Genomic DNA, 26113 nt, shown 5'->3' with positions numbered 1-26113 from the left:
ACGCCCAGGAAAAAGTTCTCTATAGTAACTCCTATCATCCCACCATTGGCCTATTTACCACCAATAGTGAAAGGTCAATTAGTTGCCATGATCATGCTATCCCATCAAACCAGCCCCTTCATAAAGCCATCTAGCTTAATCTTGAAGCCAGAAAGGTCTTTTGCCCCCACTACTTCCCTTGGAAGGCTGTTCCAGAACTTCACTCCTCTAAAGGTTAGAAACCTTCATCTAATTTCAAGTCTAAACTTCCTGATAGCCAGTTTATATCCATTTGTTCTTGTGTCCACATTGATATTAAGCTTAAATAATATCAATAATATCAGCTTTTGAGGTACCTTCCAGTTCTAGTATTCTATGAGTCTACAATCTCCTTAATGTTTATAATTAATATTTATAGTATAATAGCATTCAAGAGGTCTCACCTTCCTAGTTGCTATATGTGATGTAGTGGTGTTGGTGTCCCCCCGTCCCCCTCCCCTGCAGCTCTCTCTGCATGAGGGAGGCCAGGCAAGACTGACTGTGGAAATATGTCAGTCTCACTTCTGGGGTCCAGGTGACAAAAGGCTCACCTTGGGTCTGGGAGAAGGACAACAGAGGAGACAGAGCTGCCTGGGGGCTCAGGGACCAGTTGTTGGGGATTTGGCTTTAGTCTTGGCTGGGCAAACAAGACGAGAACAGACTGAGCTGAGCACTGGGGGTTCAGGGGCCTATGTCCCCCTGCCTCAAGGAAGGCGAAAGCGCAGATGGAATTGCGACTGACTAAGGATGTGAAGGATAACAAGAAAGGTTTCTACAGGCATGTTAACAAGAAGAAGGTGATCAGAGAGGGTATGCGGCCCCTAATGGATGAAGGAGGTAACCTAGTGACAGATGATGTGGGGAAAGCTGAAGTACTCAATGCTTTCTTTGCCTCTGTATTCACGGACAAGGTCAGCTTCTGGACTTTTGTGCTAAGTGACGCAAGATGGGATGAAGATGGTCAACCCATGGTGGGTAAAGAACAGGTTAGGAACTATTTAGAAAAGCTGAACGTACACAAATCCATGGGTCCGGACTTAATGCATCCAAGGGTACTGAGGGAGTTGGCAAATGTCATTGAGGAGCCTTTGGCTATTATCTTTGAAAAGTCGTGGAGATCGGGAGAAATCCCGGATGATTGGAAAAAGGCAAATGTACTGCCCATCTTCAAAAAAGGGAAAAAGGACGATCCAGGGAACTATAGGCCGGTCAGTCTTACCTCCATTCCTGGAAAAATCATGGAAGGGATCCTTAAGGAATCCATTCTGAGGCACTTGGACGAGAGGAAAGTGATTAGGAATAGTCAGCATGGATTCACAAAGGGCAAGTCGTGCCTGACCAATCTGATTAGCTTCTATGATGAGGTAACTGGCTCGGTGGACGTGGGAAAGTCAATGGATGTGATATACCTTGACTTTAGCAAGGCTTTTGATACGGTCTCCCACAATATTCTTGCCAGCAAGTTAAAGGAATGTAGATTGGATAAATGGATGGTAAGATGGATAGAAAGATGGCCAGAAGGCTGGGCCCAGCGGGTAGTGATCAACGTCTCGATGTCAGGATGGCGGTTGGTTTCTAGCAGAGTGCCCCAAGGTTCGGTTCTAGGACCAGTTTTGTTCAATATCTTTATTAATGACCTGGATGAGGGGATGGATTGCACCTTCAGCAAGTTTGCGGATGACACTAAGCTGGGGGGAGAGGTAGATATGCTTGAGGGCAGAGAAAGGGTCCAGAGTGACTTAGACAAATTGGAGGATTGGGCCACAAGAAATCTGATGAGGTTCAACAAGGACAAGTGCAGAGTCCTGCACTTGGGATGGAAGAATCCCAAGCATAGTTACAAGCTGGGGACCAACCAGTTAAGTAGTAGTTCTGCAGAAAAGGACCTGGGGGTTACAGTGGATGAGAAGCTAGATATAAGTCAACAGTGTGCCCTTGTAGCCAAGAAGGCTAATGGCATATTAGGTTGCATTAAGAGGAGCATTGCCAGCAGATCCAGAGATGTCATTATTCCCCTTTATTCGGCTCTGGTGAGGCCACATCTGGAGTATTGTGTCCAGTTCTGAGCCCCCCACTACAAAAAGCATTGGAGAGGGTCCAGCAGAGGGCAACCAAAATGATTAGGGGGCTGGAGCATATGACTTATGAGGAGAGGCTGAGGGAGTTGGGTCTGTTTAGTCTGCAAAAGCGAAGAGTGAGGGGGGATTTGATAGCAGCCTTCAACTTCCTGAAGGGAGGTTCCAAAGGGGAAGAAGAAAGTAGTGGCAGATGGCAGAACAAGGAGCAATGGTCTCAAGTTGTGGTGGGAGAGGTCCAGGTTGGATATTAGGAAAAACTATTTCACTAGGAGGGTAGTTAAGTACTGGAATGGGTTACCTAGGGAAGTAGCGGAGTCTCCATCTATAGAGATGTTTAAGTCTCGGCTTGACAAAGCCCTGGCCGGGTTGATTTAGTTGGGATTGGTCCTGCCTAGAGCAGGAGGCTGGACTTGATGACCTTCTGAGGTCTCTTCCAGTTCTATGGTTCTATGATAAGGTTGCCTGGCCCTGACTCCTATATCTACATCGCGCCTATGCTGTGCTGTATCCTGGAGAAGCAATAAACCCTCTCTGTTCTACTGGCTGGTGGAGTCTCATCTTGCTGCAGACAGGATGCAGGGTCGGGGGTACCCGACATGCCATCACACGTATAAAGAGATGCTCTGTCTCTAAGACTATGATCCTCCCAACATTTACATGCACATGATTTCCGTCATGCAAGGAAAGTTTTGTACTTGTTTAATGTATGCATCATTGTGCTGTAAAATGAGAAAGGATGGGGAAAAGCAATTCACATAACAAGTCTCAAATTTTTAAAACATAATCTCAAGTTCCTGAAGCCCAGAGACTCCTGGTCATCATCTTCCAAAACACAGTCAACTTGCTTTGTGGCTGAGCCCAAGCCACAAATATAAGAGCAGCCAATATAAAAGGAAAAGTGTGGACCACTGTTTTACAAACTGAAAACTATTATTAGATTAAATATTTTGCCTTCCAACTAGCAGAAAAAGTAACCTCCACCACTGACACTCTCCACTGAGGATTCACTGCCTGACTCCAACCCTCAGGAGTTCTAGTCCAGAAAATGTCAGCGTCAGCAACTCAACAAAAGTTTAAGAATAGAATAATCATCTCAGCTACAACTAAAGAAAATTGCTACTGTAATGCTTGTATAAATGACAGTACACAGGTAGATGCTATGCCAGCTGATGCTTCAAAACAAATTCTCTCCTCCTATATATATGCCTTAGTACCTTAAGCAGACAGGAAGCAACACAGAGCACATACTTCATTTCCACCCTCTTTTGAAGTACAGGCAGTCCCCGACTTACGCGGGTCCGACTTATGTCGGATCCGCACTTACGAACGGGGCTTTCTCGCCCCGGAGGTTGAGGTAGCAGATTGCTACCTGCGAGCTCCGGGGCGAGAAAGCCCCGTTCGTAAGCTGCTCCGGTGCCCCTGGTCTGCTGGAGACCATCTCCAGCAGACCAGGGGCACCGGGCGGGTTCCCGCGCTTCTGAGGCTTTGCCAAAGCAAAGCCTCAGAAGCGCGTGAACCGCCGCTGCTGCCGCTTGAGACCCGGTGCCTGTGGTCTGCTGGGGACCGTCCCCAGCAGACCACAGGCACCGGGACTCAAGCGGCAGCAGCGGGCGGGTTCCCGCGCTTCTGAGGCTTTGCCAGAGGCTTCCTGGAATCAGCGCTCATCAGTTTCAGCAGCAGCTGACTTGGGGAAGCTTGGGGTTCTTAAGTTGAATCTGTATGTAAGTCAGAACTGGCGGTCAGTTTCAGCAGCGGCTGAATCTGGATGCCAGTTCCGACTTACATACAGATTCAACTTAAGAACAAACCTACAGTCCCTATCTTGTACGTAACCCGGGGACTGCCTGTACTAATAAAAAAACAAAATTAGTGTGTACTGTGTCAAAGTTGTGAAGTATAATATATATAATTATATTATATATAATAGTGCTACACCCAAGTAAAACTGCTGGCTTCGATGCGAGTTTTGCCTAAATATGATCTGCAGGATGCAGCTCTAAAACTGGATCTGAAAAGCCACCTGAGATCCCTACCTGAAAAAGTCTAGTGCACATTTATTGACTTCCTTCCCTTCCTTTAAGCATTTCCGGGGGTCCTTCTCCTCCCAGCGACACAGCATGAACTCCTTGTTGGGCTTGTCACACTGCGAGCCATAGTGGTGGGCCGCAGCTTTCAGCACCGAAGTGCTGACGCTCACCTGAAGAGGCGGGGGAGGAAGTGTTAGCAGGAGGGAGAACACACAAGCTTGTGGTAGGGCCCTCCCAGCTCTAAGCACCTGGCAGGTGGGGCCTGGGGACAAACCTGTCCTGCCGCAAAAGGGGTGATGGGCCCCTCAGCGCTCAGGGTCGGCTCCGTTGCACCTGCAGACTCTCTAGGACCGAGGTGTCCAACCACTTCTCAAGTGAACCAGCCACATTCAACGGGCCACAGAGCCACATGTGCTTAGCGTGCTGGACACCTGGGCTCTAGGATGAGCTTCCCAGCCCGGGGACAACCAGGGCCAGAGACGGGGAGGGAGGCAGGGGACCCTGTGCGGGGCCTCAGATACCGGGGGCCCTGAGCCCAGGGGAGCTGGCTGCTATGGGTCTTGCGCTCGGCCTGAGGCGGCTGGGATGGATGCGGGGGGGGGGGGGGCTGGGCTCGGGCGGCTGCCGGGCCGGGGGGGGGGGGGGAGGGAGGCTGGATGCGGGACCTGACCCCGGGGGGGAGGGGCGGCTGAGGGGCCTGACCCCGGGGGGGGAGGGGCCCGGCGGGGGGAGGGGCGGCTGAGGGGCCTGACCCCGGGGGGGGGGAGGGGCCCGGCGGGGGGAGGGGCGGCTGAGGGGCCTGACCCCGGGGGGGGAGGGGCCCGGCGGGGGGAGGGGCGGCTGAGGGGCCTGACCCCGGGGGGGGAGGGGCCCGGCGGGGGGAGGGGCGGCTGAGGGGCCCGGCGGGGGGAGGGGCAGCGGGGCCCGGCGGGGGGAGGGGCGGCTGAGGGGCCCGGCGGGGGGAGGGGCCTGTGAGGGCCCCGGGGAAAGGCCCCCGGATCGGGCCCCGGCCGGAGCAGTCCGCCGGCGGGCGCAGCTCGCACCTCTTGCACCTCGAGCTCCTCCAGCGAGGGCACCTCCAGCGAGCCCGGCATGGCGCCCGCCCGCGCCCGGGCCCCGCTCTCCTTGAGCTCCCCTTCGCCGCCCTCCCAGCACTGGCGGCAGGCCCCGCGCCACTGCGCATGCCCCAGCGCGCGTCCGGCGGGGGGCGAGTGCGCCTGCGCCGCCTGGGCGCGAGCGCGCCGAGTCCCTGGGGGCGGGGCTTGTGCCCGGGCCCCGCCCGCTCCTTCCCCCTGGCCCGCCCTCCGGCTTGTTACCATGGTGACGCTTTGCTGCTTCGCAGAGCCCAGGCCCGGGCGCATCCCATGGAGGTCACGGGCAGCACCTACCTGGGGCCCTACGTGCATGGCAGGTGGGGGCTGGGTGGGGGAGGGGCGTCACCCCACGGTGCGGGGCCCTGGCACGTGTGTGAAAAAAATCCCCCAGTGTCAACACCCGCAATCGTGGCCGTGGAAATCTCTGGGCACCGACGTCGCCGTGGTGTGACACGAGATGCACCACCCTTGCACGCCCACGTGTGCCACCGGCACCTTGCAAGGCGAGGGGGGCCTGGGGGCCTCCACGCGGGATGGGGAGCGAGGCCTGGCGGAGATCGCACCCGAAACAGCCGCCAGTGGCCTTGGCCAAGTGGGGCCACATTTCTCAAGGTGTTTCGGCTCCTAGAGACGCGCACAAGTGTCCCGACTCCTGTCGAAATCAGTGGCTGTTAGGGCATCGCCGCGCTTTTGGAGAGCCCTCCGCGCACCCGTCCACGTCTTTGGGAGCCTCATTTCGGGCCTGAACGTCTCTGCGTCGCTGTTTGTAAAATGGGGCAAAAGATACCATGCTGCTGGGGGATGTGAGGATAAACCGGCCTTATGTTATTCATCACTCATCCACACTGCCTTGACAAGAGTCTAGAAAATGTCCCATTAATAATTGTAAATAGCGCACAAATGCTACAGGAAATTATGTTGGTGATTCAGTAGGCTGCATGCTTCCTTCCAAGGTCACATCCTGCTGATAGAGGGTGCTTCGCTGCTATCGTCGTCATGTTTGGAAGAGATGTAAACCCACGTTTTTGTGAATCTCTCAGGGGCCACAGGATTATTTGTTGTTTCCAGCATCTTAAGGATCCTATGGGAGGATTGGTTTTCTTTAAAAAAAAAAACCATACCCTAGAGATTTTTGCCCTATTTTCCTGGCCAAATTTTTAAAAGCTGATTCAGTTTTATCTTCCTTGCATTTGTATCTTCCTTGCAGTTTTATCTTCCTTGCACTTGTAGCTCCTATTGCAAACATTTTCACATCCCGTCCTAAATTTTTGGGTGCTGTTGCTGTGCGCTGTTATACCCCAGAAATGACTTTGGTTAAATGATAGGTACATTGAACCTTGTTTGTAGATCTGGTTTGATATGCATTTAGGCATTGTTGGATGAAAGCTGCCTTCTCTATCAGCTTCATGTAACATGGACACTGATTGACTATTTCTTTCCCCTTTTTTTCTTTCTTTTCCTTCTTTTTCCTCCCCTGCCTTCATCCCCTATCTATTTAGAAACTGGACCTTTAATAACTTCATTCATCTGAAGAAGTGGGTTGTGCCCACAAAATCCCATGATACCATCTACATGTTTTGTTAGTCTCTAAGGTGCTGCAAGACTGTTGTTTTTTAAGTTTTTCTAAATAACAATCATTATTATCCTCCCTTTCTAAAGGTGTTTAAAGATTGTCATCAATGTTCTATAATGTATAACTTCCGATTCATACTAATTACTATCAACCTCCCTTTTCTTCCATTTGTAAATTATTTAAATTATTTGTATAGCTCCCTTCACTTTCTCTGTAAACAAGGTCCATTTTTAATCAACAAGGTCTTCTTCCTCCCTTGTGGAGTTTTGCCTTTTTGGACATTTAGTTAAGTGTTCTTAAACAATTCCTGATTATCATTCATAGGATTGAAGGAAAAGGCTGCTATACTCTCCCAACTGAGACCAAATATAAGGGCACAATGAAAGATGGAATGTTTCATGGCAAAGGAATCTTGTATTTTCCTAATGGAAGCAAATATGAAGGAATCTGGGACTGTGGAATATTGAAAGAGGTATTGTATTACTACTAGTCCTTTTAATGTGATGGGGAAGGATTAGAAACAGGAATAAAACATGAGGAGGCTATGCCATCAGTTTCATAGGAAACTGATTGGGTGGGGTATGTCCATCATATCTAAAGGCTGATTCTTGCTCTGTACTCGAAAGATAAAACCCTTTTGCTCCCAAATGTTACTGCCAGTACGCTTTAAAGTTTAGGGGGGAAAGCTTTAGTGGCTTTTTTACTCTCAGTGTTAGTTTCCCCTATTGCAAGGACAACAGTAATTTCACACTGAACAGGGAAATGATTCGGTTATGGAATGTGGTCAGGGCCGGCCCACAACATTTTGAAACCTGAGGCGGGGAGCTCAAATGCCCCCTTGCTTGGGCCAAAACTTTGAAAGGTCTCAATTCTCTGGGTCCTAGTGGCACCCCCACCCCAATAGTCTGGCACCTGAGGCGACTGCCTCAGTTCTCCTCATGGTAAGGCCAGCCCTAAATGTGGTGCTTATGGATCTGCAGGTATCATTTCCATCTGCACTTAAATATGGAGCAAAAATATGTCTTATTTATTCTTGGGTAACGTGCATCTTTGGTAATGGATATACAAATGGTTATCCTTCACTCCATTCATCATACTCATTAGTTGGGCATTTGAATTTGTTTTGCAGGGGAAATATACCTTTGCAGATGGTCTTGAATTCAAAGATAAAAAGTGGCATTATTGTGATGGCTACGACAGAAGATTTTATACAGAAATCTGTTCTGGGCTAAAACCAGCAGGTACTGTGTTACGTCTGTGATAATAAGACTCTGGAAAGTTTTAAACCAACAACTATGATTATTAAGAGAGATTAATTAAACTACATGAGTAACATGAGCAGGAACATTCTGGTTTGTTTCAGAAATCCATCCACACAACACTGACAAATGTGGTGGATAGTTTCTTCCTGAGTGATCTTGTCATGAGGGCAGGACGTTGTTACCTAGCAATTTCTGACATCTGATTAAGTCTTTTATGGATTTAACATTCACTGCATTCTGGATATATTTTATTAAAGAAAGGCGGGACAAAACCAAGATATTACCCTGCACTCATAATTTTGCATAGTGTTCTAAAGCACCTGAAAAAGTAACAGAAGTTCACAAAAAGCCTGGTATATGAAATGTGTAGCTTGAAAATGACAAATTTTCAGTGGATATGAAAATATGTACTTATTTTATGTCCAGCCTGTAAAAATGGTCTTTTAGATACATTTACTACTTCATTTATGACTAAAAGGAAAAAAGTTATATGATAATCACTGAATAATGTATTGTCATAATGAGCAGTAGTCTTATTTGTACTATACCACATTTGAATAATGACATATCTCTTTAAGCCATGGCTAGACTTTTTTGTACTCATTTTGGGGTTTTCAGTGCTTGTTTATAGTATTAGTCTTATGGGCTACATCACAGGATGCTGAGACTGTGTCTAGACTACAAAGTTCTATCGGAAAAAGATACGCAAATTACGAACTGCAATTTGCATATCTTTTTCTGCTTTTCTTCCGAAAGAGGCTTTTCCAACAATTGGCCTGTCTGCACTGGGCCAAATGTCAGGAAAAAAGCCTCTTTTGGAACATCCGTTCTTCCTCGTAGAACGAGGTTTAATTACAGGGATGCCAAAAAAACACGTCTGCTTTTCCGAATTTTTTTTTTTTTTTCGAAAAAGCAGACACATTCCTTGGACACGGCAGAGCTTTTCTCCCGGAAAAACTCTGCAGTCTAGACATACCCTGAGTAAGAGGAATCAAGCTGTCTTCCTTTCTATGCTGAACATTTTCTTGGTGTACCACTCTGTGCTTCAATTTCTCATCTACAAAATGGTCAAAGTAATTACCTGCTAAACTTAGTAAAATTTATGAAATGTTTTGAGATCTTACGAGGGAAAGTGCTATAAAGATGTACAGTGATATACAATTATTGTCATTATTTATTCTGATAAAAGAGTATAGTTATAAAAAAATGGGATTTTTGTTTTTGTAATAAATTATACTGTGTCTTTTCAGGTATATCTCAGCTTACAAACTTAGATCCTCCCCGAAGAATTCCAGAAAGCTGTTATGACTGTGGTGATGGATTCTATAATCCCAAAACCAGAGTTGTTGTTGATTACAAACTCAGGTTTTTGAGGAATGCAGGTATGTGTTTCACTCATCTTGATGTACAGTGTAAGTTGACTTTGTTTCACTTAAGTTCCATTATGTATGATTATAATTGAAATTTAAAAAACTATATTCAGGTTCTGCAGCTACTGAGCTAAAATATTTCAAACAACATGGATTGCTTATATCAACTAGTTAATTCCCAGGAAAGTTGTATAACCCATCCTGCACATGGGTTTCAAAATTATATGTGATATTTTCACAGGTACCTATGAATAAATGCATTTGATTCCCATTTAAACCAAGGACGACTTGTTCTGCATTATGATACCCATCAAGACAACATTTTCAAGATACAGATCTATCTTTTCAAAGGGCTCATTCCTGCAAGTTGTCAAGCTCTCTGCTCTGATCCATTAAATATGTGCTTAATTGTAAGCATCAGAATAGTCCCTTTGATTGCAGGGAGACTGCTCATTTGCTTCAAATTAAGGACATATTTAAGTACCTTGCTGGATTGTGTCAGTGCTCACAACCTTGCAGGATCAAGTCCTCAGAGCGTTCAGAAAGCTGGATATAACAGTGGTGGGCAGCATGTGACCCATTGGGGTTCTATCTGTGGCCCATGAGAATATTTGTTTATTATTGCCATGCACAGCGTTGCCACATTCCACTGATTTTCATCTGTGGAGTATTTTTCTATCGGTATTACAGAAGTGACATGCACATAAAGCAAGGGCACATGAAGTGAGGTGTGGGCTGATTACACGCAACAGTAACTGTGAGAGCTGTGTGCTCCCTCTGCATCCAATCAGAGCGCTGCTACGGTTCAGCTGGCACATCCCGCAAATTCTAGGTATGCAAGCACAGTTAGCAAAACTACACTATCCTGGGTAGAGATGTGATAGTGTATACGTGTAAACGGTTAACCAATGTATCCGTTAACTCATTGGTTAACCTTTACAGTTACACATAGGCCCACCCCCCACGCTGTTGCCTCTGTATCAGAGGCAGCAGCGTGGGGGTGGGCAGGTGGCTCTGCAGGAGCTGGTACACATGGGGAGTTGGCTTAAAAGTTAGCTCCCCGTGTACAACCTTCCCCCCCCCGCCCCAGGCTTGTAAACGTCTAACCGGTTACATGATTACCAGAATATTTTAACATCCCTAAATCTTCGGAGACTGTCTTGGCTATGACAATCTTGCGGCTCAACGAAATGAAGCAGGGCCACTCATGCGGTCCACTCACTAGCCTAGGTTGCCCCACCCTGGGATATAGCATTAGGGGAGGAGAGGAGGGAAGAGGGGAGAATAAATGAACTGGAAAGATCATCTGCTACAAAATATACCCTATAGTACTTAGCCTGTTTCATAAATCCTCAATAAATACTGATTTAGATGATTACAAATGGCACTGATCCAAAATACTAGAGTGGGCCTACTGATGAGTAAGATAAGCAAAATGCTTTCCAAAAACACAGGAACCTGCATAGATTAGTACATGCGGGAACGCCTAGGAATTCAATTTATTGTTTTTTAATGTATGCTTTGAACTCATTGTCCTCAGCTACATTTATTTCTATAGCCTACAGATTGTATCAATCAATATTCACTAACATCACATCACAGAATGCAGTCTAACAAAATGATTATCAGTCGAATGTGCTGATCCCTTTTCTATGAACATTCCTTTGAGAATCCAACCCTAGCGTAAAGTTAAATTTGTCAACATGGGTGTGAAGGAGGAATGTATCATGTAGGCCATACCCTTCCGCTAAGAACACAAACACAGTTGAAAGATCCAGCACTTGTTCGACATCAGAGGAATGCTAACTTCCCCAAGAGAAATAATTCAGGGCACAAGGCCACAGCAGTTAAAAAAAAAACAGCTGGAGGCAGAAGAAACTGAGGAAAGAGGTTGGGATGACAGGGAACAGATCCAGAACTATTCCTTTATAGGTTGGTCAGGAAAAAGCAGGAAAGCCGCCAGGCTTCTGTCCAAGTCTTGAAAGCATCAAAAGCAGATGGTAGGAAGCATTCAGGAAGCTCTTACAACAGCTTGACAGGTTTAGCCAAATGACACCATCTTCCTTAGATCTGGGAGTGGGATTTGAGGATACTCCAGCCCCAGGCTTTCATCCCTGTTTTGTTGTGAAGCCCCTTGCTTCATTGCTGACTGAGCTAGCAAGGAAAGGAGGCACTGTGCCTTTGGCACTGATACTCAAGCCAAACAATCAGTGAATCAAAATATCTTTCTAGGAAGGAAAAGAGAAGGCTCTTTTTGAATCTATTGCAGTTTGCTTTTCTGTAATGCAATGTGTACACACAGAGTAGCCTAGAGATTCCTGCCTCATTTAGCAGGACTTCAGTTTCACAAATATCAAGGGCCTGAGGCTCATTTACATTGAGTCCCCTTGCTGCCAGGTGGTGCAAAGGGGTCCTAGCGTAATTGAGAGCAGGTCCAGGGTGTGCCACGAAAGCAATAGTTTCCGTTCTCCTTGCGTTAATAGTTGAGGATTTCAATTTGTTATAAAAGATTTGCAGTTATTTCTCAGTCTATAAACCAGGGCGGGGAACCCTTTTTGACCCACTGGAAAATCAGTCAGGGGTCGCACACAAGTGAAAAGCCAAAAAACCCAGACAAACCAATCCGCACTGACGTGGCCCCAACTGAGAAGGAGAAAGACACTTCCCCTATTCCCAGCACACACCAGAGCCTAGGAGGGCCCAGCCGGGTAGATTTTGTGTGCTCCAGCCCTGTGGGGCTGGAGTGCCAAAGTGTGCTTTTGGGATCTTTTCTTTTATTTCCAATACAGGTTGGACCTCGCTGGTCCGGCACCCTCAGGACCTGACTGTTCCCAAACGAAGGGATTTGCTGGACTAGGGAAGGTCTCTCCTCTTGTGGCTATGCTGCCACCGGGCTGGGGCTCCGGCCTCAGCTCCAGCCCTACTATTGCTGGGGCCGTAGCGCCACAGCCGGAGCTCTGCAGCCACCTGGCTCCATGGCTGGGGCCGGAGCACTGCAGCCGGGGCGGAGGGACGGGGACAGAACTCTGTGGCCTGGGCCAGAGCTTCCTGGCTGCCACTGGGGCTAGAGTTCCCCGGCCACTGGAGCCAGAATGTGGCCAGAGCTCCATGGCCGGGGACGGGGTCAGAGTTCCTAGGCTGGGGCCAGAGGTCCACGGTCACAGCCAGGCTAGAGCTCCGTGGCTGCTGGGGCCAGAACTCCCCACCATGACAGCCATACACCCTCACCCTGCCCCCAACACACATACTCCGGGCTCTCGGCTGAGACACCAGTGCCTCTTACGGTGCCTCTGCCCCAACGCCAGACCTCCCTCTTCCTGGACTCTGTGGTCCAAGAACATCCATGGTCCAGCATGGACCACGGATGTTGCTGGGCCAGAGTGTCCCAGTTAAGGGAGGTACAACCTGTATCATCTAATACACAAAATTGAAGACATTTAAAGACCATGTAGAATTACCTATTTGTGAGAAGAAATGTTCTTTATGTTTTTAAACTGGTAATTCTGGAGTTAGAACCCCTTACTGCTACTACAAGAATATAGCCTTTGAGAACTCATCCTGGCATCATGTTTATTGACTGGCCAAACTAAAGACCTGAAGATGAATATCTAGAGTTTTGCATTTTTCAGTGACAAACATAAAATATGAGATTTTCGATTTGCTGTCAAATGGAGAGCAAATTCCGGGGTTAAAGGAGAGCTACAGCATTCTGGGAGCATAGACACTACAGGCACAGTTTCCAAAGAGAAATTACAGTAATAGAAGTCATTTTGTGCTGAGGCGGTGGAAAAAAAAGGTGTAGGGGGGAGAATCACTGAATGTTACTAATGATTCTGCCCCCCCGAATAATAAAATAAAGATGGTTTTGGTGTAATATGCTTCCGTCCTCCTGATGCTAACTTATCTGACACAATCCCTGCCCTGCTTCTCCTAGTTTGAGATTGATACTGTTTTACTCTCTGGTCTTCATGCTCGTTCTTTAGGAGTGAGGTGGTGCATACGGCATTGGGGAAGGTTCAGTGAAGTTCCAGAGTAGGTTCATTGAAGTCAGTAGGTTAACTATGGATTCAGATGTATAACTAAGCGAAGAATTTGGCCAAGAGTCTCAAAACAGGCTATTGTTTATGGAGAAGAAAGGTTTTATTGCTGGGTCACAAAGCAGCCAACAATCAACCTTGGATGTGGTGTGCACAGCTTACTCAGTGAGGAATGTGAGCTTTGCTTTGTCTGAAGAAATGCAGTTGAGAAATAAAACCATAACTATTTGAAAATCCTGTGTTAATCAATCATGCAGCGTATTACTGTCCATACCGTTCTTAGTGAACACCAAGTGTGAGCAGACATGTGTATGCTCATTGTCACAGCCACCAGTGACTCGTTGACATCAAAATTGGTACAGGGGAAAGCATTTGGCTATCTAGATCTTTCTAGTTATGAGGCTGCAAGTTAAATTTTAAAAATGTTCTCCTGCAGGAAAAGAAAGGCTATACTTGCTGCACATTCTTCTCTTCTGTGCTCCTCAGATGTTCCCCATTCTATTGATGTAGATAGTGAGTGAATGCTATGATTCCGGACTAGTCCCTAGTCATTGCCTAGGATCTCTTTTGACAGATGTTTTTGCAAAAGATAAGGGAAAGGAAAACCCTTTACCAGAAAACATATACATAAAGGCTGCATCTAGACTGGCAAGTTTTTCCGCAAAAGCGGCTGCTTTTGTGCAAAAACTTGCCAGCTGTCTACACTGGCCGCTTGATTTTGCACAAAAGCACTGACGTTCTGCTGTCCGAAATCAGTGCTTCTTGCGCAAATGCTTTGACGTTCCCGTTCGGGCAAAAGCCCTTTTCCGGAAATGTTTTTGCGCGAGAGGGCCAGTGTAGACAGCTAAAAACTGTTTTGCGCAAAAAAGCCCCGATGGCGAAAATGGCGATCGGGGCTTTCTTGCGCAAAACCGCGTCTAGATTGGCACGGACGCTTTTCCGCAAAAAGTGCTTTTGCGGAAAAGCGTCCGTGCCAATCTAGATGCTCTTTTCTGCAATTGCTTTTATCGGAAAAACTTTTCCGTTAAAAGCATTTGCGGAAAATCATGCCAGTCTAGACGTAGCTAAAGGCTATGTCTACACTACCAATTTTCTTGGCAAAAAATATGCAAATGAGGGGCTCATTTGCAGGAGTCACAATCTCATTTGCATATTTTCTGCCGATTCGTTTTTTTGCTGGGATTTTTGAGCAAAAACAAGCAGTGTGGACGTTTTCTTTTTGTGAAAAACCCCTTTTCCTGCAAGATCGGCATACCTCCTTTTTTGGGGCATAAGGGTTTTGTGCAAAAAAACCCCTGACCACACTGCTTGTTTTTGTGCAAAAACGGATTGGCAGAAAATACGTAAATGAGATTTTGACTCATGCAAAATAGCCCCTCATTTGCATATTTTGGCAAGAAAACTCGTAGTGTAGACGTAGCCACAGAGACTGGTATTTTCATCCTTAGACTGAACTTAGTTTCCTAGCAGTGTGAATGTCTGCTTATAAGATGAGAATATTTAATAAATTATATATTTCTCTTTTTTTTATTAGTTTTAATATGCTGAATTTAGATGAGCTCTAGCCCTTGTTTGTTGAAACTCTTAAAAGCTCTTCAAATAATTGTTCCATGGATACTTGTTAAGCTAAAGAAATCAGTTGTGATCGGCAGTAAAAGTTCATGCTATTTCAAGTGCAATGCTATAGCTATTTGCTGTTGTATATTTAATCATTTTGAATTATATGTCGTGTAAAAGATTTTAGCTCTGGGGCATTTGCCAGATGGCTGATTCTGTGTTTCACACAACAAAAGAAATAATGTTTTTGTAAAGCTCTGAAAAATTGTTGGTAATCAGTATATTCTTCAAGGAATGGGATCCAGACCTGTTTAGAAAAAAAAAAAGCTTTTGCAGAAATTAATTTCAAGTGCTTAGTCTTTACCTCTGGGCGCTGAACAAAACAAATTGTGTCTATTGTTTGCAGGTTTTTTTAATCATTTGACAAATGACTGAATTTTAAATTTTACATATTTTTGTGACAAATGCAGTTTGTTTGCAATTCATTGATCTGCTTTTGGCTGGCAGACTTACTTTTCTGAAAAACAAGCAAAGACAGGTGGGCTGTGTCTACACTGGGCCACTTATTCCAGAAAAGCAGCCGCTTTTCCGGAATAAGCTGCAAGCTGTCTACACTGGCCGCTTGCTTTTCCGGAAAAGCAACGACGATCTACTGTACAAAATCAGCCGCTATTCCAGAAAAACTATTCTGCTCCCGCTCGGGCATAAGTCCTTATTCCGGAACACTGTTCTGGAAAAGGGCCAGTGTAGACAGCCCAGTAGTCTTTTCCAGAAAAAAGCCCCGATCGCGAAAATGACGCTCGGGGCTCTTTTCCAGAAAAGCGCGTCTACATTGGCCACAGACGCTTTTCCAGAAAAAGAGCTTTTCCGGAAAAGCAGCCTGCCAATGTAGACGCTCCTTTTCCGGAAAAACTGAAAACGGAATAGTATTCCATTTTAAGCATTTCCGGAAAAAGGTGCCAGTGTAGACACAGACGTGAAGAAAAAGTTGTGCTCAGGTCTGTAGATACATATAGGTACAACCCTATAATCCCTGCACACAAAAGTAGTGCTTAGGAACGTGAGTAGCCTGTTGCTTTTTTCCCAACAGCTAAAACAAAAGTTGTCATCTCCCTTGACTGCCCTTCTGCCTCTTTTTGAACTCTCTGATGTTCCTAGCATTCTGTTCTAATCCCGCCAAAGTGCCATAGCAAAAAGTATCTTATTTGTCTGCCAACTAAGTTGTTCCCCTTGCTTCCCTTGTCCTTGCGGTTCAGTTTTACTCCAAACTGTGTCTTGGATCTTGTCTGCTATTATTATCCCTCATGTCCCTTTTCCCCTTCCCCTTCTTCTATTCCAATTATTTATCTTCTTCTGGGCTGCCCCATACTCACGCTATTCCCTAATGTCCCATCCTCCATCTTCCAAACCCCCACTTCCAGGAAGCCCCCAGACAGAAAATATGGAAAATATTAGGTGAATAAGATGGACAGAATATTTGTTATTATAAACCCCTTCCTCTGGATCTCCTAGCTTCTCTCATCTTCCTGTGACTGTTTTCTAAACTGTGAGGCTACGTCTACACTGGCACCCTTTTCCAGAAATGCTTCAAACGGAACAGTTTTCCGTTATAAGTATTTCCGGAAAAAGCGCGTCTACATTGGCAGGATGCTTTTCCGGAGAAGCACTTTTTCCGGAAAAGCGTCCGTGGCCAATGTAGACGCGCTTTTCCGGAAAAAAGCCCCGATCATCATTTTTGCGATCGGGGCTTTTTTGCGGAAAAGACTACTGTGCTGTCTACACTGGCCCTTTTCCGGAACAGTTTTTCCGGAAAAGGACTTTTGCCCGAACGGGAGCAGCATAGTTTTTCCGGACAAACACTGACAATTTTACAGTAGATCGTCATTGCTTTTCCGGAATAAGTGGCCCAGTGTAGACACAGCCTGAGTTTTTTGTGGCAGAACTTATCTCAAAGTGTGTGTTGTGCAATGCCTAGCTGATAAACGACATTTACCAAATAATGCATAACTACAATTGACTTTGGAATAAGGGCATCTTCTGCAATACTAGCAAAAACTTACCAAGTAACACATTAATTGAGCTCACTTATTTCTCCTAGGGTGCATCTACTGTTATTTTGAGATAACTAGCATTATTTTGAAATAACAATGTGAGTGTCTACACAGCCATTCCATTATTTTGAAATATTTTGAAATAATGGATGGCTTACTCCAAAATCTGTAAACCTCATTCTGTGAGGAATAACGCCTATTCTGAAACAGCTATTTCGAAATAAGGCATGTGTAGACACTCCACTTCTGCTATTTTGAAATAGCCCCTCTCCAGCGCCATTCTAAGTTATTCCTTTCCAGTGCCTCCTAGGGCTCTAAATTGAGATAGTAAGTCTACATTGGGGAGCCTGCCTCGGACTAATTTTGAGGCTTCCCTGCAGTGTAGACGTGCTATTTTGAAATAAGATATTTCAGAGTATTTCTTCTGGAATACCTTATTTCAAAATAAGCATGCAGTGTAGATGTACCCTGAGAGTGTGTCTAGACTACATGGCTCCGTCGATGGAGCCATGTAGATGAGTGTACTCGGCAAAGGGAAATGAAGCGGCGATGTAAATAATCGCTGCTTCATTTATGTCAAAATGGCCACCGTGCTGTGCCGATCAGCTGATTGTCAGCACAGCGCGGTAGTCTAGACATGGATCATCCAACCCCAGACCTCTTTGTCATCACATCTTGTAAGCTTCGTTTCACGAGGCATAAAGGCACAGCGTGGCGGCCATTTTGATGTAAATGAAGCGGCGATTATTTAAATCGCTGCTTCATTTCCCTTTGCCGAGTACACTCATCTGCATGGCTCCACTGACGGAGCGATGTAGTCTAGACACACCCTTACAAACAAACTGCTTATTTGGGCAGTGAGAAGGAACCCAGATAAGAAGCGTGGGGATAAGATTGCTGGGATTGATGCTGGGGGCTGTTGTGGGGCCAGATCAAGGGGGCAAACTGTTGATGGGAGCATGGGGGGGCAGAATTCAGTGTATTTAACACAGAAAAAAAATACCCTAACTTTGTGCAATGAAGTAGCTCTGTACCTATCATCACACTGCTCATTTTGGGCATGTCTACACTGGGGAGTTATTTTGAAATGATTCCCTTTATTTCGAAATAACAAGGCAAGCACCACACTACCACGCCTATTATTTGGAAATAATAACTCCTGCTTGTGAAGAGGAATAAGCTTATTTTAAAATAGTTATTTCAGGAGTTATTATTTCAAAATAATTTATTGCCAAGTAACCTGGTAATGTAGACATAGCCTAAGGTTGCATCTCTTTCCGCCACCCTTCATTGACTGGGCCTTTTTAGATTGCATGTTCTGTAGTGCAGGGACTATGTTTTCCCTGTGAAAGCATCTAGCACATTTTGGACATGACTGCAAAATACATACTTATGTCTTCCTTGCGGCAAAAGACTATGCAGGCTACAGCTATAATTGAGAGCTCTGTGCTACGTAACCTAGCGAGCATTTTTAACATTGAATCTGGCTTCTAAGTTTTACTTGTCAATCTACCCCATTCAATAAAGCAGATTATTAACCAGTAGGATTAGCCCTCTCTGCTGTAGCTAGCATGGCTAACGCGGTGTTAATATTAATAGATGCATCACATTACTAAATCACTGCAATCATTGAAACAACCATAGCCGTTTGCTGATATATTGTTCATTGTGGTTTCCTGAGCGTAATATAATTATCGCTTTGAAACCTGTGAAGGTTTAAATTCCAAATAGCAGCATGCCAAGAACAACAACTTTGTTTGTGTGTTAGCCATCCCATTGAGAATCCAGTTAGAAAGTTTTGATACAAACAGTATAGGGACTTGTGTTCAGCTAGACAGTACATGTGAAAGCAGGTTTTGTAGGAGATGGAAAGTTCATTTTGAGGCCATTTTGGATTTACGCAATTACATGGAAATGGAAGGGTGAGAATGTGCGTGTGGAAGTAAAGGTTAATTGGATACATATTTTCCATTTTCTTGCCAACATGGATGTTGTTGAGGTTAGGTGAGGCAAGGAAGGGGATGCTGGAGATTCTGGGGAGGGGCAGTGGAAGTTAAAAGTGGGCTAGTAAAGGTGATGGCTGTGATACTATCACAGATGGTTATAATTGCGGAATGGAAGAACATGATAAACTGCACCACGGGAGGTGGGAGGAGTCAGGTATGTGAGAGAATGAACAGCTGTTGTTATTTATGGAGCACTGAGAGTATACTTGGCACTGACATAGATTAGAAGAAGACCCAGTTTCTGCTCTAAGGAGCAAACAATGCAAGGCTCCCTTTTGCAACCTTTGCTCAAGGCAAGTAGCTCTTTCTTATGCTCGTAGTCACATTAACTGCAGAGAGACAACTCTTGTGGTGAAGGGCTGCAGGATCAGGCGCTAACACAGATGCAGATAATCAAGGTCTAACATATAGGATGTATAAGGGAACAGTGCATGGTTTTCTCTTTGTACTAGTCACCAAGTATTATGCCTTTGGAGCTTATAGAAAGATCCAGATAGGGTTTGGCGGAGCGGTGAAGGCCTGCTGTTGGCTTGTAGCTGACTGCAAGATAGGGTATCACAGTTTGGATGGAAATGTAAAAAAGACCAAAAATCATTTAAAAGAATCAAATTAGGTATTTTAATGGCTCATCCAGCACCACCTCCTTTGCCTCAAGACTTCAACAAATATGTTATGTGCAAATTATTAGATTTAATTAACTTTAGAAAAAATAACATATTTATTATGCAAACTTGGCCTCCTTGGATTTTATAATGTTTTATTGCAAAGCAGTTTCCTTTATTTTCAAAATTTGAACCTGAAAGTAACCTGTTTTAGCAGAATATATTTCATGAATGTATATTTTACTTAGGCCACCAAGGAAAAAGGAGAAAGAATGAACTTTTAAAGATGAATGAGCTGAAATAAAATTCCACATGCAATATGAAGAACCACATACTACCTAATTGTGCCCCGGTGATAATTTACAGTTGATTAAAGAGTTTGTATTTAAAAAATTTTTTTAAGGAAAATTACTTCTGAAGGTGAAGATGTGCTTAGACAATCAAATTAACATATTCAAACAATCGCAGTTTGTAAAATAGTAATTACAACAAGCTATATGGTAGCTTTAATCAAACATCAAGGTTTAATTCCATTTTAAATATTGATGAAATGTGATTCTCCAGCCTAACCCTGGTGTTGCAGGGTTATGGAAGCCGCCAGCGACAGAAAAAGGGGGACGTGTAGTTAACAAGCAGCTGCCACAAAGAAGGATCGGCATCTGTGATTTAAATTGTTAGCTGCACAGTCAGGTAGAGTGTAAAAAGGGTAGTCAAGAGGCTGTTAAGTCCATTGCTGCCAATTATTAACAATCAGGGAGGAGCTTTAAGACTTGTTCAGTACAATAAACCCAGTTTGTCTTGTTTCAGGGGTTACTACTGAAGAGGTTGCAGCTGCACTGATTCAAATAGCCCTAAAACTACAGTAATTATCAACCAGTCTTCTTTAGCATGGCAAAAGTATGTTTAACCATAGCTTAACTCTTTATGTTCTAATATTTCTCTGCCTCTTTACACGCAGCTAATCCTTGGAGCCATTCTGATCTATATTTTTGTGGTTCCTCTAGCCATCCTGAATAGGGTCTTTCATTTTGCCTTACCTTAGTCTAAGGAGTATTTGTGTGCTGCCCACCAGTTGGATAATAGTCCAGGAGGCTCCAGCTATTTTGTCAAGGTCCTTTATTTGGAGATGGAGTCCCCTGTGTCTTTTTGTGGCTCCGGTGGGTGCTTTTTACCCATTTTTCCAGGGTGTAGTTCCATCAAAGACAACGCTTGGAAGTCCACGGGACCATGGGCATGAGCGGAGGTTTGCAGCCTGTGCCCTGACAGCTCATTTCCACTTTCTTTTCGACGGGGGTTAGTGCTTCTCTCCGTACGCCGTTTTCAGCAAGCTTCTCTTTTTAATGCAGCTCAGCTGTGACTGTCCTGTTAGGAGGCATAAGAAAGAGTTTGGAAAATAATACTGAAAATACGCTAGCCTCTGAGACACCCTCACCAAGAATAAAATGTTAACTTCTGGTCACCACGCTCAAAAAAGACACAGAAGGTATCCCTGGATGAGTGATTAATATGATCAGAAATATAGAAAGGTGACAGTGGTTTTGTTTGGAGAGGAGATAAATCAGAGAGGACCTGGTAGAAGTATATAAAACAATGGTGTACGGGTGAGGCAGATCAGTCGCTCCTGTTTACTCTTTCCCCATAATGCAAAGCATGTAGACCTGCAATGAAAGTGAAAGGCTACTTCAAGTATTTTTCTCTGCTTAAGTCATCCAAAGAAATGATTTTCTATCCTGTGCCTCGTTAACTGGATGAACACATTGCCACAAAACATTATTGCGGGCAAGAGCTTAGGTGGATTCTAGACACAAACCAATATCTAAATGAGAGTCCTAGGCTGTGACTGGGAGTCCTAAACCCCACAGTGATACAATAGTAAAATGGATTACAGGTTGGCTCCAGTGGGGTAATTGCTATATTCCTCTGAATTACGCCGAGGATTCCCTAATGTAGGCAGTGCGCTGTAGTCCCTTCACCAGGCAAGCACTCCTTTCTATTCCAAGTGCAAAGTGGTAATAACTGGCTCCGTTGGGACATCTCTTTACAATTCAGACTTTGTGAAAACTGTGCATGGTCTTTATCAATGCTCATTTGCTGTTACTTACTGTGCACAGACTCACATCCCTGCAAGAGCTGAGCTAGTGTGGTGCTGGGTCTGGCTGAGAGTCTAAAATCCTCAGAAGAAAAAGCTCCGGTGCACGTCTTCTATTGAAACTTACATTTTCCTGGCTGCTGCATTAATCTGGATGGACCATCCTCCTGTTGAAAACTCATGAACTAAAGTCAAACACAGCTTGTGCCTTTCATATTTTTCCTTTCAAAAGTTCCTAACAGTCAGGGTGGTCAGACACTGGAATAATTTGTCCAGGGAGGTTGTGGAATCTCCATCTCTGGTGATATTTAAGAGCAGGTTAGATAAATGTCTATCAGGGATGGTCTAGACAGTACTGGGTCTTGCCATGAGGGCAGGGGACTGGACTCGATGACCTCTCGAGGTCTCTTCCAGTCCTAGTATTCTATGATTCTATATTGGTCAGCTGAGCACCCAAATTACATGACCAATGCAGATTTGTTGCCACGAAGGCAGTTTGCTCACTTCATGCCACTCACCTGAGCAATCCAATCCTTATCAAAGGAAGCCATGGAGACAGGTGGTGTTTTGCGAGTGGGGTTTTGTTTTTGACTGATGACTTCACTTGGGCAGAAACAGACAATTTAATTTTCTTGCCATTATTGCAAGTCCAAAGTAACAGCTCTTACGTCAAAGAGGTGCATAGTCACATAGACACGAAGGCTTTGTCTACACGTACAAGTTTACATTGCAGCCACAGCAGCACTTTAAACTGAAAGGATGACCATGGCACGAGTGCTGGGAGAAAGATCTCTCAGGGCATGTCTGAACTAGGAAACTATTTCCAAATAACTAACATCAATGGAATAACAAAATTGAAATAGTGTGTCCACACTATAAGGAAGCCTTGAAATTAGTCTGAGGCAGGCTCTGTTAATATGGATGCGCTACCTTGACATAGAGCCCCAGGTATTATTAGTTTGAATTACTCTGGGGAGTAGTTATTTCGAAATAGCAGCACCGGAGCGTCCACATGACTGCTATTTCGAAATAACTATTTCAAAAGTAGTGTTATTCCCCAAGGAAAGCAGGAGTACAGAGTTTGAAATAACAGGCTTGTAGTGTGGATGCTCCACTGATTAATTCGACCTAAGGGGGGGCGTTATTTCGAAATAAAGCCCTAGTGTAGACCAGGGCTCAATGCTCTCTGCAAACCACCTCCACAAGGGGAGTGAGTAACAGCATGCTGTAGCCTGGTTCATACTGGCGCTTTACAGCGCTGTCACTTGGTGTGCTTGGGGGGGGGGGGGGTTTCACACACACACACCCCAAGTCAGAAGTGACAGTGCTGTAAAGTGCCAGTGTAGACTTAGCCGAAGAGTCCAGACACTGTAGCTCATCTAAGTACTTACATTGCCTCCTCTCCATACTATCGGAGCATCTGGACTGCAGAAATAGAATTTGACATGCATAATAATTACAGCTTTCCCATGATTTATTGAGTATTCCCAGTCCTGGGCTCTGGAACCTTTTCCCCTTGCAGGGTTTCACAGCTTGGACTCCAGTGAGGCCAAACAGTTACCCTGAAGTTTTATAGCCCGACAGTCCAAGCCTACAAACCCGAGTCAGCTGGCCTGGGCCAGCCATAGGCGTTTAATTGCACTGCAGACATATCTATAGAGGACAACGTTGCTGTTCTATCACAGCTTTCAGTGCAATATGTCTGCCTCAGGATTTCAGTGTCTGAGCTTAAACTCACTGTTTTTTCCTCTTCTTTTTAGTCATCCTTTAAAAAAAGGCATTTTTTTAGTCGTGCTTATTTTTTCCTGGCTTCTTTCTTTTGAGACAGACAGAAAGGACACTATAATTGGGTGTTTTATTAATGTTGCATTTATACCAGGGAATAGAGCAAAAGATCTGTCATATACCTGCTCAGGTGGACAAAGAAAGATGAGTATCCACTTGGGGTCTCTTACCAAAATGACATCGCTGTCACGTGTGGTAGCAAGTAAAGCACATCTACAGGCTAAGCTGACGAAAGAGATCACGGGTAATACTGCCATTTTTTCCCAACCCCATTCATAGCCGAGAAAGCTTTTACAAAACATCATCCCGGGGTGCGAGCGGTGACAAGCACAGATAGTGGCTGTGTTTCTGAAGTAGTGAGTGTGCAGAAGAGTAACACACAGTAGCGTGCCCTTGGGGGGAACCTCTGATTCCTAAGCATCTCTGGCTGCTGTTTGTAGAGGATGGTGTGACAAGTGTCACCGTTGAAACTTGAGACAGCCAAACCCTGGGCATGTGTTTAGATAAGTCTGCATACAGCAGTTTTCTTGCAGGGCTCCGCATATGTTGCACCCCCCCTCTCCCCCCAGAACTGGAGTGCTTGCATTTGTGTCATTTGACCGTAAACGAAAAAAGATAGGTGGCAGGGAAAAAAGGAAAGGGAAACAGGGAAAGAAAAAGGAAGGTGACAAAGGAAAAGACAAGAACAGATGGGGTTTGATCCCACTGAAGTCAATGGGACTTAAGAACAAAACTAAAATTTTAGTGAAGGGCCCCTCTTTTGCTATATACCCTTTGTTTGCGTCTCTCCTGCTTAGATGAGTGCTGCTGCATTTATGACTTTTTAAATTTCAGAGTTGCTATATAAACATAGGCAAGGCCCAACTCATAATCAAGAGTCTCCCTTCAATAGCTGATTCCTCACTAACAACATGTTTCTTTTTTTAAAATCTACCATTGACAAGGTCAGTATGTTCTTGCAGGTAAGCACTGCGGATTGCATTGCTACAGAGCCCTTGACATTGGGAACCACGTTGGTTAGAAGCACAAATTGTAAAGGTTGATCAGAATTTGTAAAGATGAGAGTAGACAAAAGTAGCTCCACTACAGTATGTTTCACTGGAATAAGAAAATAGATACTGGTGCCATTTAAAGCAATATCATATTTTTAACTGATCTACTACACAGATTTTTTGTCGGTTCCCAATACAAATAAAAGTCCATGAAACAGGTTTTTCGGACAAGCTGTTTTAGTCCTTTCAAGTGACAGACCCTAATTATGATTTTCTGTAATTGTTCAAAATATTTCTATTTACAGTTTGCTGGATAGATGTTTTCTCCAAATTGCCTCTTTGGTTTACACTTTTTACATTGTCACGTAACATGACAGACATTGAATAATTGTGAGAAATGCAGAAGATTGCCTGAAGTACTACTATCAGCTGGTACCTCAGCTTGTTGCTCTTGTTATAATGTGGCATTTTTGTATAACAATCCTGGAAGAAAAGCTGTTAAAAAACCCCTCAAATGAACCAGGACTTTGACTCTGGACTTTTCATTAATTGCAGTTTTCATAAACTTGACACCAACATCACTAAAGTTCTATGTCCTCATTATTGGTTCTTGTAGCTTCTGTAAATGACCATGAGACATCAGAAATGATACTGAATAGAAGGAAGCCTTACAGTTTTTTGCATGCATTCCAAACAGTTAATTTGATCAAATGGCCTAATGATCAGATCTATTACCATAAATCCTGTCTCACTTCTGTCTGTCATATATCTTTTAATCTTGGTGAATGCCAACAAAATTGTACACCGGATCTGTTGGCTAAGCAAGACATATTTTTAAAATACGTTTATTCCTCAAAGAAAACCTGTCTGATCTGGGCTCCTCTGTGCAGAGAGCAGATTTGAATCTGTAACATTTGTCAATTTCTTTTTCTCTCTTTCAGATGATGATGAACACGAATGGATCATTCGCACCTGCCGGAAAGGCTGGGATGAAATAACTGGCTATAAATCTAAAGAGTGAACACAGCTTTAGCTTCTCCCCTGATTTTGGAAAACACATCATTTGATTCATCCTTAAATTTGAATGTCTTTGTGGATTTAGCTCAGCCCCTACCATTATGTGAATGTAGTTTTTGTAGCCTTTGTTAGCATAATAAAATTGGAACCATCATTTAATCAACAACGTTCACATGGAAATAAGCTTACTATACTTACCATAATATTCCCGAGAGGTGTGCCGTGTGGTAGGATCAATATATACATATTATTAAGCCTCAACGTGCAAAACCATTTACTAAAGAGACTGCCTCAAATTCAGTGCTGAAGGCATTCAGCTCCATCTTAGCATTATTTCCCCAGGCCCTAGTTAGCTGTCTTGGTGTATTTTCTTTACCCTTCTTTTGCTCAGTACTTTGATATTGATTGATCGTTGTAATAACGTACACTATAGTTATTCTTTAATGACTGGTTTGCCAACTAGGAAATTATATCCATTTACCAGGAACATTTGTTGAACTCTCTTTTCACAAAATAATAAAAGAAAAACTGGGTGGGTTGCTGTTTGATTAGTAA

The 26113-nt window shown here is 44.4% G+C and overlaps 2 protein-coding genes across 3 annotated transcripts in view; one reads left to right on the top strand and one right to left on the bottom strand.

Annotated features, from left to right (window-relative positions):
- The window catches only part of NDUFA8 (NADH:ubiquinone oxidoreductase subunit A8), a 9383-nt gene extending 4054 nt beyond the window's left edge, over positions 1–5329 (bottom strand). The window contains exons 1-2 of the mRNA XM_075905416.2: positions 5167–5329; positions 4130–4293 (exon numbers count right to left, since the gene is read on the bottom strand). Coding sequence (XP_075761531.1) covers positions 4130–4293; positions 5167–5217 — 215 coding nt within the window. The 5' untranslated portion in view covers positions 5218–5329. The remainder of the gene's footprint in view (positions 1–4129; positions 4294–5166) is intronic.
- On the top strand, positions 5305–26113 carry MORN5 (MORN repeat containing 5). Of its 2 annotated transcripts, XM_089772999.1 has the most exons (6): positions 5305–5534; positions 7115–7262; positions 7920–8031; positions 9303–9434; positions 20483–20572; positions 25483–26113. In XM_089772999.1, the coding sequence occupies exons 1-5, from the start codon at positions 5305–5307 to the stop codon at positions 20539–20541; spliced, it is 681 nt and encodes a 226-aa protein (XP_089629125.1). In that variant the 3' UTR covers positions 20542–20572; positions 25483–26113. The 2 variants fall into 2 exon arrangements, with proteins under 2 accessions (XP_089629125.1, XP_075761528.2); XM_075905413.2 differs by lacking the exon at positions 20483–20572.

Source organism: Pelodiscus sinensis, chromosome 23, assembly GCF_052426305.1.
Source record: "Pelodiscus sinensis isolate ZL-2025 chromosome 23, ASM5242630v1, whole genome shotgun sequence".
Lineage (NCBI taxonomy): Eukaryota > Metazoa > Chordata > Testudines > Trionychidae > Pelodiscus > Pelodiscus sinensis.
Note: the sequence above shows the minus strand (reverse complement) of the source record. Positions and strands in the feature narration are given on the sequence as shown.